This window comes from Chiloscyllium plagiosum, unplaced genomic scaffold (assembly GCF_037043375.1).
Source record: "Chiloscyllium plagiosum isolate Xiang-an unplaced genomic scaffold, Cpla_swu_hap1 HiC_scaffold_4, whole genome shotgun sequence".
NCBI classification, from domain to species: Eukaryota; Metazoa; Chordata; class Chondrichthyes; order Orectolobiformes; family Hemiscylliidae; genus Chiloscyllium; species Chiloscyllium plagiosum.
Genome location: NW_028270142.1, coordinates 38,132,620 through 38,146,356, shown reverse-complemented (window position 1 = coordinate 38,146,356; position 13,737 = coordinate 38,132,620). Strand labels below are relative to the sequence as shown.

General features: G+C 37.8%; 1 protein-coding gene across 1 annotated transcript in view; it reads right to left on the bottom strand.

The window, feature by feature from the left end:
- The window catches only part of avl9 (AVL9 cell migration associated), a 95,724-nt gene that overhangs the window by 44,795 nt on the left and 37,192 nt on the right, over positions 1–13,737 (bottom strand). Inside the window, exons 7-10 of the mRNA XM_043688809.2 lie at positions 10,644–10,684; positions 7,818–7,856; positions 6,033–6,102; positions 4,917–5,461 (exon numbers count right to left, since the gene is read on the bottom strand). Of these exons, the coding sequence (XP_043544744.2) occupies positions 4,917–5,461; positions 6,033–6,102; positions 7,818–7,856; positions 10,644–10,684 (695 nt within the window). The remainder of the gene's footprint in view (positions 1–4,916; positions 5,462–6,032; positions 6,103–7,817; positions 7,857–10,643; positions 10,685–13,737) is intronic.

Genomic DNA, 13,737 nt, shown 5'->3' with positions numbered 1-13,737 from the left:
AAAGTAGAATAGAGACAAAATCAGATCAACCAAGATTTTATTAAACTGGAAACAGGCTTGAGAATCCAGATGGCCTCCTTCTGCTCCTAATTTCGATGTTATATATATGCAGTTACAAAATTGTATCCAATCAATTCAACTTCAGTTTGTCTATTATCATGAAGGAAATAAACCACAGAATGAAGAAAGTGCAGCTGGAAAGATTCCCCATCATTATATCTCTATGGTCTGCAACTAGTTGCAGATTACAGAACTTCCTCCTGAATCAAAAGAACCCTTAGTTTCCACTTAGGCAAACTTTATAAGAGCACAAAGTGTTCATGTTTTTAAGCTTCTAAAGGTGGGAGAGTATGTCTGTGCTGCCTCTCCACTGACTGTACGGAGATTGAAAAGAGTACCATGAAGGAAAAAGTTTAAGTGTAAATATTGACAAGAGAATTTTGAATCTAAAAGTATGAAGATGGCTACCCTTAACAGATTGGAAACACAAAGGCAGTGTTACTTTATGTCCTCTACTTGAGATGATCGTAGTTAATTATAGTGTTGAATGAGAGTCTGGTTCTGAACAAAATGAAATCAACTATAGCCAAGCATGTAAAAGCAGCATAACTCAAGATAAAAGGTTTGTTATCAAAGCTGAATCCAACCTGCCAATCTCTTCCACACAGCCTTTTAAAAAATTTGTTCAGGGAATGTAGGTGCTGCTGGGTGGACCAGCATTTATTGCCCATTGAGTGGTGGTGGTGGCCCAAGGTAGTGGTGATCTGTCTTCTTGAATCACTACATTCTATTTGGTTTATGTGCACCAAATGGTGTTAGGGAGGGACTTCCAAGGTTCTGAACCAGAAACACTGAGGAAATAGCTTCATATTTCCAAGTCCGGATGGTGAGTGGTTTGGAGTGAACTTGCAAGTAGTAGTTTTCCCATATATCAGCTGCCCAGTAGTCATGGGTTGGAAGGTGCTGTTTAAGGAGCCGTGGTAATTTTCTGCATTGTATCTTGTAGATGGTACACACTGCTGCTACTGAGCATTGGTGGAGGCATGAGTGAAAGTTTGTGGACTTGGTGCCTGGATAATAGTAAGCTGTGAGAAGGATTCAGAGGTGCTTCAGTGTGATTTGGACAAGCTTCCCACAAGCACGTGGGAACATGCGTGGCAGATACAGTATAATGTGTATGAATGTGAGGTTATCCACTTTGGGAGCAAAAACAGGAAGGCAGATTCTCTGAATGGCTACAAATAGAGAGAGGGGAATATGCAACAACACCTGGGTGCCCTTGTAAAACAGTGAGTGAAGGGAAGTATCCAGGTGCAGCAGGTGATCGAGGGAAATGGTATGCTGCCCTTCATAGTGACAGGATTATGTATAGGACAAAGGATGTCTTACTACAATTATACAGATGTTGGTAAGACCACAGCTGGAATACAGTTCTTGCTACAGAGTGCATTGAAGGTATACAATACTGATTACTGGGATGGCAGGAGGATAAATTTGCTGGAATTCAGAAGACTGAAGATGGATCTCATATAAACCTATAAAATACTAACAGCGCTCGGCAGGGTACGTGCAGGAAGAATGTTCCTGATGATAGATGAGTCCAGAACCAGGTGTCACTGTCTAATGAAACAGGGTAACCATTTAGGATTGAAATGAGGACAAATTTCTTCACCCACAGAGTGATGAGCCTGTGGACTTTGCTTCCACAGAAAGCAGTGATGGCCAAAATAATTCATGATGTCAAGAATGAGTTGGTTATAGCACTTGGTGCGAAAGAGATGAAAGGATAAGGGGGAGAAACAGAAACAGGTTTCTAAGTTGGATGATCAGTCATGATCATAATGAATGGTGGAACAAGCTCAAATGGCTGAATAGACTACTTTTTCCTATTTTCTATGTTTTAGCTCCTTGAGTATTGTTGGAGCTGCTCTCATCCACGCAAGTCCATCACACTTTGGACTTGTGCCTTGTAGATGGTGGACAGGCTTTGGGGCATCAAGAAGTAAGTTACTCTCTTCAGGATTCTTAGCCTCTGGCCTGCTCTTGGAGCCAAGGTTTTATATGGCTAGTCCAGTTCAGTTTGTGGTCAATGGTAACTCCCAGGATGTTGATATTTGGGGAGGATTCAGTGATGATAATGCCATTCAATATCAAGAGGTGATGTTGAAAATGGTCATTGCCTGGCACTTATGGCATGAATGTTACTTAGTGCTTGTCAACCCAAGCCTGAATATTGGCAAGGTCTTATTACACATGGATTTGGACTGCTTCAGTATTGAGGAATGCAATCATATTGCATTGCACATTCATCAGTGAACATCCCCACTTCTGACCTTATGATGGAGGGATGATCATCAATGAAACAGCTGATGTGGTTTAGGCCTAGGACACTACCCTGAGGAACGTCTGCAGAGATCTCCTTCGAGCTAAGACATCCAACTATCACAACCATTTTCCTCAGTATGGAGAGTTTTCCCAAGTCCCATTGAATCTAGCTTTGCTAGGGCAGCTTGATGCCTCATTTGGTCAAGTGCAGTGTCAAGGGCAGTCACTCACTTCACAGTTGGAATTTAGCTTTTTTATCCACATTTGAACCAAGGCTGTAGTGAAGTCAGGAGCTGAATGGCCTTTGTGGAACACAAAATAAACATAGGTAAGCAGACTATTGCTAAATAGCATGATAACTAATGATAGCATGATGTTGACACCATCCATCACTCTACTTCTGATCAAGAGTAGCCAGAGGAGGTGTAACTAGATGTGTTTGGCTTATTCTGATTTTTGTATACAGAATTCTAATTTTAGGATTCTAACATTCCTGGGCAATTTTCCACATTTTCAAGCAGATGCCAGTGTTGTACCTGCACTCGAAAAGCTTGGCCAGTGTTTGGCAAGTTCTGAGCATTTTGCTAGTATGTTATCAGGACCCACCATCTTTGCAGTATCCAGCATGTATAATTGTTTCTTGAGATCACATAGAACAAAGTGAATTGGCTGAAGACTGGCTTTTGAGATACTGGGGACACCTGGAGAAGTTGAGATGGATTATTCCCTTGGCAGGCCTCCTCTGTCATTGAAACTGGGGATATTCTCCAGTGAATAGTTAAATTGGTCACCACCATTCATGACTAGATGTTGCATACCCACTGAGCTTAGATCATTGGTTGTGGAATCATTTGGTCCTGTCTATCACTTGTTACTTATGCTGTTTGGCATGCAAGTAGTCTAGTTTTGTAGCTTCACCAGATTGACACAACATTTATAGGTTTGCCTGGTTCTATTCCTGTCGTACCCTCCTGCACTCTTGATTGAACTTGGGTTAATCGTCTAGCTTGATGACAATAGTACAGTGGAAGAAATGCCATACCATGAGTTTGCAGATTGTGTTTAGAGTACAATTCTGGAGCTAATTACAACACATGGTGCCGCATGGACGCCCAGTCTTGAGTTGATAAATGTGTCAGTATTCCACTTTGCACAATATAGTACCATACAATTCTGAGGGTTTACGCAATGTAGAGATGTCTTTGTCTCCAAGCAGTCTCTAGGTTACAAGTCCACCACAAAACCATGAAGGCAGCATATCTTCTTTATTCCCCACCCTGAATAACACAATGAATGCTATTTTAAATTTTCTCTCATCAGAATAATGTTGAGTTTTGAACCATCTCAGACAGGGTGAAAGTCTTAACTATTTTTAAGCAAAGAACTTGTATTTCTATGGTCCATTTAATGACCTTAAGATATCCCAAAGTTCTTTACAATCAAAACAGCTCATTTGAAAATTAGTTACTGTTACAATGTTGGGTGTGGGAGCATCAAATTACATACAATATGCTCACACAAATAGCAACAGTTATTTAAAATAACCATGATAGGCCCACAGATGCTGGAAATCTAAAATAAAAAAGAAATGTCAGAAATACTTAGGTCAGGCAGCTACCGTGGAAAGAGATGTAGAGTGTATAATTGTAGATAACCTTCCATCAGAATTAACTATAATGGTTTAATGATGCTGGTTGTGATGTAACGTTGATCAAGGCACACTGGAGAACTTAAAAAATCTATTGTTCTTGAAATGTTGCCATGGGATCTTTCATATCTTGGAGTCAGACCATACAGATCTCAGTTTAACAAAACATTCAGAGAAATGCACAATCTTAAATATGTACTCCCTGCACCATCAGAAAAGTACGCAGTATGCTTTCAATGTACATAATACACTGCCATGGCTTGTCAGGGTGTCCTGGCAGCAGCGACAGTGAGACGACATCCACCACCTGACACACATGTGTGCACATACAAGCAAGCACGCACACAGACACACATTCCAACATCATCACTTGGTCAAAATTCCTATCTAACAGGAACATTGGAGATCTTTAACCACACAGATTACAGTGATTTAAGAAGGCAGCCCATCAACTTCTCAAGGGAAATCAAAGGTTGACAATAAATGCTGGTCTTGCCGCTAACACTCTACCCTCAAAACAAACTAAAACATGATCACCTAAAAGGAAGCTTATGTTCATGAAAGACAAAATACAATCACTTAAAATTGTATTAGGAAATAGAGAAATACAAATATCAGCTTGTTTATCAAAATGTACAATGAAGTACAATTATACAAGTATTTTGTTACATAATTTTTGACGAACAAGCTAAGGTGCAGTTTTACCATATTTTAGCAAAACACTGCTAGATTGTTACACTTATGAAGAGATCTCATCTTGCTTTAGATAAATATTTAATTGAGGTTAATTAAATTGCACTTTTGGCCTCTAGGTTTAGAAAAATATTCAGAATAAGTCCATTTTAGTATTTAAGTCTATATAGTACTTCATTCAAAAATGACAACTTGCAGACATCTTCTTGAATTCCAATCAAAGTTAAAATGCAATATTTTTAGAAATTACCTTAGTGAAAATAGCTAAGGGCATTCCATATTGATCTTCCTCCAGTCCAGAAATTAGCCCTGGGACGATCACTGTCCGGCCTGTGTTAGCCTGTGGTTGCACTGTGATTGGCAAGGTTGGGGAAACTGAGGAATCTGATGTAAATGCTTCTTTTTTGTCAGAATTATCCTTTTCATCCAACACATCTTCCTTTACCCCATTATCAGCATCAAGAATGCTTGGATCCAAAGTTTCCCAGTCACTCTCTGATGAGTTGGATGAAATGTGCTGTGGCGGTCGCAACTGCCGCTGTTGTTTACTATCTGTGTGCTCCGACCTCTGTATATCTGAAAAGGTTACCACCTTTTCCATTATCTTCTCATGATGATCTCCTCCTGGATATTTTGCCTCTACACTGAATTCTGAAGCAGGGTTTGAAATGTCTGACACAGAAATGGAAACATAATCTTCAGCATTCAAACCGTGTTCTTGGAGTGCAACTTCTTCTGATGTGCTTTTTCGTGGTCTGTATTGCGATGAATCTGCTAGACCGTGTTCTACCATTCCTACAACAATCATAAAAATATAGATTATTAGTTGAATAGAATCCAACTGAAATGCTAAACCATTATCCAGAGTTAGTAACCAAAATCAAAATTTGCAAATGAACCCACATTACAGAGAATAAGGTTTTGCATAGTAAAGCTTGGTAATTTAGCTTCACCACAAAAATTAACCTTGGCTCAATGGCAACACTCAAGTCATGGAATCAAAAAATCATGATCTGCTCTCCAGAGACTTGAGCATGTAATTCAGACTGACACTTCAGTTCAGCACTCAAGGCATGCTACAATGTCATAGGTGCCATCTTTTGCATGGAATGCTAAATCAAGGTTCCAACTGTGTTCTCAGTGGATCTCTGAAGAAAAATTGAGAAGTCCTCCTAGTTCCTCAACTAACATTACTAAAACTAGATGACCTGGTCATATCTAATCACTGTTTTTGGGATATTGTAATGTGCAAAGTCTTTGTCATGTTTCTCTACTTTTACTTCATTTCAAAAGTACTACATTGACTGCAATGTATTTTGTAAGGTTCTGACTTCACTTTTGATGGTGCAAATGTGTATGTGCCTACCTGGAAAAAGTGACAGAACAGTCATCAGGGTTCCAACCAGACGATTTACTGGTGACAAATAAAACAGAACCTGTAAAGATAGTTCTCATTTTATTATCATTCACATGATACAAGTTATACTTTTTCAAAACTCATTAACAATCCAAGTGTAGGAATTCTTTAAACTTTCAAGCAGATATTACAAGTTGAAACCCAGTAACTCTCACCTCCGACAAATGTGTGAAAGTGCTGAGTGCAGCAACAAGGTCAAATATATGGACTGCTGACATAAAGTCAATTAACTCCTTGTGTGTTGTCAATTTTATTCAAAGCTGTAACTCATAATATCCGGTAGTGCAAGATTTTGAACGTCTACCAAATAAAAACAGAAAATGCTAGAAATACTCAGCAGCTCAGACAGAAGCTATGGAGAGAACAGTTAATATTTCAGCCTAGCAACTTGAATTCTGATGAAATTCATTGATTTGAAACATTCGTGCGTTTTCTCTCCACAGATACTGCCCATCCTGCTGATTATTTCCAGCATTTTGTGTTTTTAATTCAGATTTCTAACATCTAGAACATTCAGTTCTGAACATTTATGGATTTGATAAATTACTACGCAGCTAATGAAAGCACAGTAGATCTAGTGTAAATATATTCAGAGAATAGTTTATTCAAACAAAAACCCAGCTTTCTTATTTTGTCCTGATGGCATGATGGATGCAAATCTCATCTGACTGCTCTTTTACAGTTTAACAACTATTTTATTGTATTCATGCACTGCACACCTTTATTTCTAGATTCAAACCTTGTTGAAATTTTGGAATTCTGTGTTTGAGATTTATGCACTATTTTCATGAATCAACTCATCAAACATCAAGCAATGTTGGTTTCATCAATTGTGTTGTAACATCACTTCTTGATGAGATAGTTTGTCAGGAAAGGAGTTGAGGTCACAACCTTATCAAATACCACAGTAAACTTGAGGAGCCAAATGGCTTGTTCCTGCACCTAATATGTATGTTTGTATGGGGAATGTGTTCCCACAATATTGTCAGATAGGGAGTTCCAGGATTTTAACCCACAATCAAGTAATGTTGATTCATGTCCAAGTCAAACTTATGTCTTAATTGGAACTTGGAGAATTGGAAATAATGGTACCTATTGCCCTTTTCCTTCTGGAAAAAATAGGCTGAAATGTGACAGAAGGTGGCTTGGTGATTTGTTACAGAGAATCCTTCTAGGTAGTACAAACTGAAGCCACTGCTGACAGTGGTGGGAGGGAGTAGAAGGTGGATACATGGGTACCAATCAAGTAGGCTGATTTATCCTTGATGATGCTAAGCTCTTAGAGAGCTGTTGGATCCTATTCAGTCCTGACTTATACTTTGCTGGGATACAGAAGCTTTCATATGTCAAATCATGAGCCTCTCTCCAGCAAAGCCAGTCTTGAACCTCTTCTGCTAGCCACAGCATATATGTTACTGGAACACTTCAGTTTCTGGTGACTGAAAAATGTTGACGGTGATGATAACACTACTGACACCAATAACACTTTTTTTTGGAAACACTCATTGCTTTACTGATGATATGTAGTATGACATTATATGGCACAATGTATGGCACAATCATCCCAAACCTGCATACCGATAGATATAGACACGCATTTGCTTTATTATTGCAGTGTGTGAACTCCTTTGCAGCAGAAAGTAAATATACTAACACTGCTTTAACACGAATAATAAAAACAATCAAGCAAAATTTCTGACTATCAGCTAATTAGCTGTCACCAGGATTACTTACTTTTTTCTCCAAAAGAATTAATTTGAAGAGAATTACTGTCTGTAAAATAAAATTAACAATTTTCATCAACCAACCATCAATCCATATCAGTACACTACCCCAAATGTGTGCGCTTTAAATTTACATGCTAAGCTCTTATTGAAAGCCTTCTGAGAGTCCAAGTAAACCACATCTACAGGCTACCCCTTATCAACTCTACTAGTTACAACCTTAAAAAATTCCAGTAGATTTGTCAAGCATTATGTCTCATTCATAAATCCATGCTGACTCAGTCCAATTCTGACACTGTTTTCAAAGTGCTCTGCTATTAAATTTCTATAATGGATTCTAGTATTTTCTCCACTATTGAAGACAGATTAAACAATTTATATTCCCTGTTTTCTCTCTACTTACTTTAACTTAAATAATGGGGTAACAATGGCAAACTTCTATCTAGAAGAGCTGTTCCAGATTCTTGAAAGAAAACTGTGACTACATCCACAATTTCTAAGGCCACTTCCTTAAATACTCTGGGATGTAGATCATCAGTCCTTGGAGATTTAACCTCATTAATTTCTCCAACACTGTTTCCTTATTAATACTGATTTCCTTCAATACATCCCTTTCACAGGATCCTGTGCTCCCCAAAGTTTTTGGGACATCATTTATGTCCTCCTTTGTGAAGACAGAACCAAAATACACATTTAATTGCTATGCCATTTCTTTGTTGCCCCATTATAACTTCCCTTTTCTGACTGTTAGAGATCTACCTACATTACTGGACTTACTAGGACTTCCTACTTGCAGAGGCCCATCCTGATCAAATTACTCTCATATAAGATAATATTTTCATCCCAGAAATCAGCAGATGAATTTTCTCTGAACTGCTATGAATGTAATTACATCCTTTCTTAAGTTAGGAGACCAAAACTGTACACAGTACTCTGGATGTAGTCTAAGAACCAGTTCAGCTGCAGCAACACTTCCTTAATTTCACACTTAATTCCTCTTGTGGTAAACAGCAACATTACATTTTCCTTCCTATTCACCTCATATACACCCGCACTTCAATCTTTTATCATTCATGCACCTGCACATCCAGGTTCCTCTGTGTCATTCAGTTCTGCAGTGTGTCTCCAGTAGGTTGTAGCTTCATAATCCTGCACCCTTGGGACCGGGCCTTTACCAGACCAGAGAATTGGCTGAATCATGTGAGGTCACCTGTCAGAGTCAGCGATCAAGGGAGTTTTTAAACAATTCCCTTCTGTACTTCCATTCTTCTTCTATTATCCTAATGGTACTGACTTATATAAAGGCATTTCCCTGTGTGAACTGAGGGTGACCTTCGATTTATGGGTAGCGCATTTACACAGGCACTTGTCGAAAGCTGGTGACCAGTCTTCTTTGTTTGTTTTCTTATGCAAATCAGGCAGCTTGATTTGCCTAACATATTTTGGTTTTGCTTTCATGAGTTTCACTTGCGTTATGTATACAGACATCATCTCTTGTAGGTGCCAGAATACAGAGGTTGCCAGACCAGAGGGTGCTAAGTTAGGGAGGTACAACCTGTACTGCAATTTTCTTATTCCAGTGACCGTGGTGCTCACTTAACCTATCTAAATTTTTTCTTGACTCTTTATGTCCTCTTGATAAATTATTTTCCAACCCATCTTTGTGCCATCAGCAAATTTAACTACCACTATGTTTGGTTCCTTCATCCAAGCCTCTAAATGTTTAATTGAAGAAAACTTTAGCTCATCTAAAACTGTTTGTTAGACATCACTGTGGGGCTCCAATGGTAACAATGTAGGAGTGAAAGAAAATCTACTCGCTAATAATGAATAGGCAGAAGTGTCACCAGAGATGGGTAACCTCACTCAGCTAGACAACAATGAAAAAGGGTGGATTTAGAAGATTAGTCCTTTTGGAACAATTAATATTTCAAAAATCATGAATGTACAAATTTGCTCTTCATGACAAGTTTAGGGAAAATAAAAGGCTACAGATAATGTCCAGAGTCTCTTCTACAAATTAATTCTGATCAATTAGCAATTTTCAATATTGAAATGTATGCTTGACTTTTATTAGCGAGACATCTGATGTAGAATTTTTTTTGCCTGACTGAAGAACTAATAATGGTCAAATCTCATTATCTTTAGCATCATTGTGTACTTTAACAGTGAGAGAGAGAGAGACACACACACACATACATGTATATTTATAAATATACTAAGAGAGAGAGAAAAGCGATAATTAGGTAAGGCAGTTGAAAGCAGAATAGAAATGGTAGGCTTTGAGAAATTTTCTGAGGCAGTAATGTGGAAAGAATTAGACTTAAGCTTAAGATTTTTAAACTCAAAGTCCTTGAAAGCTATAACTGGTGCAAACATTGAGTTGAAACAAGAGACCACGTGGAAGTTTAGAATAAGGAGGTGGAGAGTGCTGGGACATAAGACTAATAAGGGTTGTACAAGGTAGGAGAGTATAGGAGTTGGGATTTAAGAATTAAAGTATATATTCCCAAACTGACAGGCTGAAGTCAATATCGCAAGTAAGAAAGTGGAGATTGTGTGCAGAAAAGTCAGAGACTGGGAATTGTCTTATATTTAGAATACTACATCAGAATGTCTTAAAAGTAATTGTTAACAGTTCATATAAATTGTCCAAAAGTAGGAACCTACATTTTGGAACACAAAAAAAATTCAGAATTAATGCCATTTATAATTCATACATTTAAACATCTAGCTACTGTTACATTTTCCATTATGTCAAGATTAAAACAGTTTCAAGAGTAAAACAAAAGCAAACTAAATCAATGGAGAAATTGTTGCTATTGAACTACTGTACCTTATGCCTGAAATGGAGAATCAGATCCCGTGGAGACAGACCTAAAAACAGAGTCCCAATTTATATGAAATGACAATACAACTGTTAATCCTTCCTAAATAATAGCATAATTGCGATAAAAATTAACAAGTACTAAAACTAAACTCACTATACTTCTTCCTATTCTTTTGACAAGTAGAAAACTTGCCATCTGTTTTCTTTAATGGATACTAGACTTGTTGAAGAATCATAGAATGATATTGCACAAAGGAAGGTATTCAGTTCATTATATTCTGCAGGCTTTTTGAAAGAGGTATTCCACTGGTTCCACTCCTTTGTCCTTTTCCAATATGTTTTTTCTTTTGAACATATATTCAAATTTAATCAGCTTCCATTATCTTTCAGGCATTGAATGTAATATCACAATATTACAATGTAAAACAAAATCCTCATCTTCTTTCTGAGTCCTCCATCATTGGTTGCAGTCTTGTAAATTTCCGATGCATCCTCCCTGGGACTTACAATAAATTACAACACAGAATAAATAGCACAGAACAGATGAACTGCTCTGTATTGACATTTACATGCTACACAAATCTCTTCCAATTTGGTCTACCTCATTTCAGCATATCTTTGATTAGATTTTTTTTTAGATTAGATTAGATTCCCTACAGTGTGGAAACAGGCCCTTCGGCCCATCAAGTCCACACTGATCCTCCGAAGAGCAACCCACCCAGACCTATTCCCCTATGTTTACCCCTGACTAATGCACCTAACACTATGGGCAATTTACCATGGCCAATTCACCTGACCTGCAGGACTGTGGGAGGAAACCGGAGCACCAGGAGGAACCCCATGCAGATACAGGGAGAATTTGCAAACTCCACACAGACAGTTGCCCGAGGTGGGAATTGAACCCAGGTCCCTGGCACTGTGAGGCAGCAGTACTAACCACTGAGCCACCGTGCCGCCCATCCTCTTTCTCTCGTCACTTACAAACTTTCCTTTTATAACCATTTAAGCTATTTGACTCAACCAGTTCCATCATTGCAAGCTCCATAATCTAACCACTTATTAAAGACATTTATTTTTGTCGGATTTATTTGTAATTATGTTGTTTTTACGACCCTAGCTTTAGATTTTCTCAAAAATGAAAACATTCCTTCCACATCTCTCTAATCCAATTAAAAATTTAATAGTTGAAGTAGATTTTCTTAAAGTTTTTTTCTATAAAGAAAAAATCTCCAACCTGTTCAATATTTTCCAACAGCTATACTAAAATCTCTTAGTCCTAGCATTAACCTTGAAACCCTTGAAAATGCAGTACCCAGCATTAAACATAATTGTCAAGCTGAAGTTGGACAGTGATTTATAAAAGTTTACTATAATATCCAGTATTTTGCATTCTATGCCTCTATTTATAAAACCAAGGATCTTGTTTGTTTATTTTTAAATGATCTTCTCAACTTGTCCTGCTCCAAACGATTTAGGTCTCTATTCTGCATCCATTTTAGAATTCTATCAACTAATTTATATAACCTCTCTTCATTCTTCCTATGATAAAGATTGACCTCACAATGCTGCAGACGAAGGCTATTTTCTTCAGCGAAGTTTAGAAGAAACCTAACAAGTTATTTCAAACTATGAATGAGCTAGGTAGGTTCTTTACACAGAGTTGTGAATGCATGGAATTCGTTGCCAGCTGTGGTGGTGGAAGCAGTCATTGGGGACATTTAAGCGACTGCTGGACATGCACACGGATAGCGGTGAGTTGAGGGGTGCGTAGGTTAAATTACTATATTTTACATTAGGATTAAATCTCGGCACAACATCGTGGGCCAAAGGGCCTGTTCTGTGCTGAACCTTTCTATGTTCTATGTTCTACAGATAAGAACGGAACAGTTCTGTTTGTCAGAAAAACCAAAGGTCATAAAAACGAGACAGTTATAACAAAGTCCAATATCCATTACTCCGTTTTTAGTCCACAAATATTTTCAAGTGTAGCAGCAGCAAAGCTATTCTCCATCCTGTAAATGCTCTCCTATTAAAATAATTATGTGGTATAACTTGAGCTCTTGTATACAGCATCTTAACAGCACAGTTTCAGCACAGGAAATCTGCACACACTCATCGTAATTTAGTTAATTATTTCTGTACTCCCAGAAATACTCCGGATTATATTCACAAGATTATTCACTGATGTGCCCAGTCCCACTATATCAAGTTATCTAACGAAAAAGCGAAGTGAAAGGAAGTCAGAAAGCTCTCATAGTAATTGACAGTATTGACAACATTGCAAACCTGGTCTTAATCATGATGGCTGTAGTACATGCAAAGAAATAAAAGTAAAATGAATTTTAAACTAACAGATACAGTAAAAAGAAAAATAAATTGTGCTTTGTCTTCAGGTCTAACAAAGTCATAGAAGGCTCCTAATTACAAGGTACAGCTACTGTTTAGCTGCTAAATTACTCCATGCTATGCATTAGTTATGGAAGTAATGAGAAAAGAAAGGACAAAAAATGTACTTTTAGTGGGGACTTCAATGCCTACCAATAAGACCAGCTCAGTCATACTATTAGCGGCTGAACTTGCCACGTACTAAAGGTTCACCTGCCAGACTGGAGCTACGTATGATGCTGAAGGAACCAAATACAAGAGATGAACCTATTTCATATTGTTTTAAGCAATTTACACACATCTTTCCATGAATATATTGGAATGAGTTGACCAACGTAGTCCTTGAAAAGTCTCATCTTTAATCCAATGCCAAGGTCAGTGTTTCCAGCAGTTTGGTCCCTTTTCTATCTAGTCATATTGTAAGGATGTTTTTAGTTCTACTGGGCATGAAGAAATAACATTCAGACATACACAGGAGATGAGTCTTGGTCTCCACATTCATTGTATGTTAGTCACTCCTACCAAAATTAACATTGATGGAGCTGCACATGTAAGGAAACAGCATGAGTACAGTACTCAGAATTTGAACATTTAATACTTAATTTATGTTATATGAATGGTGGAAATAAATGGTTAAAATGAGTTGACTGGCTGATTTTGAATTGGTTAATGTCCAGTAAAAGAAACTGATTCTCAATGAGTTTAAATACTTCAC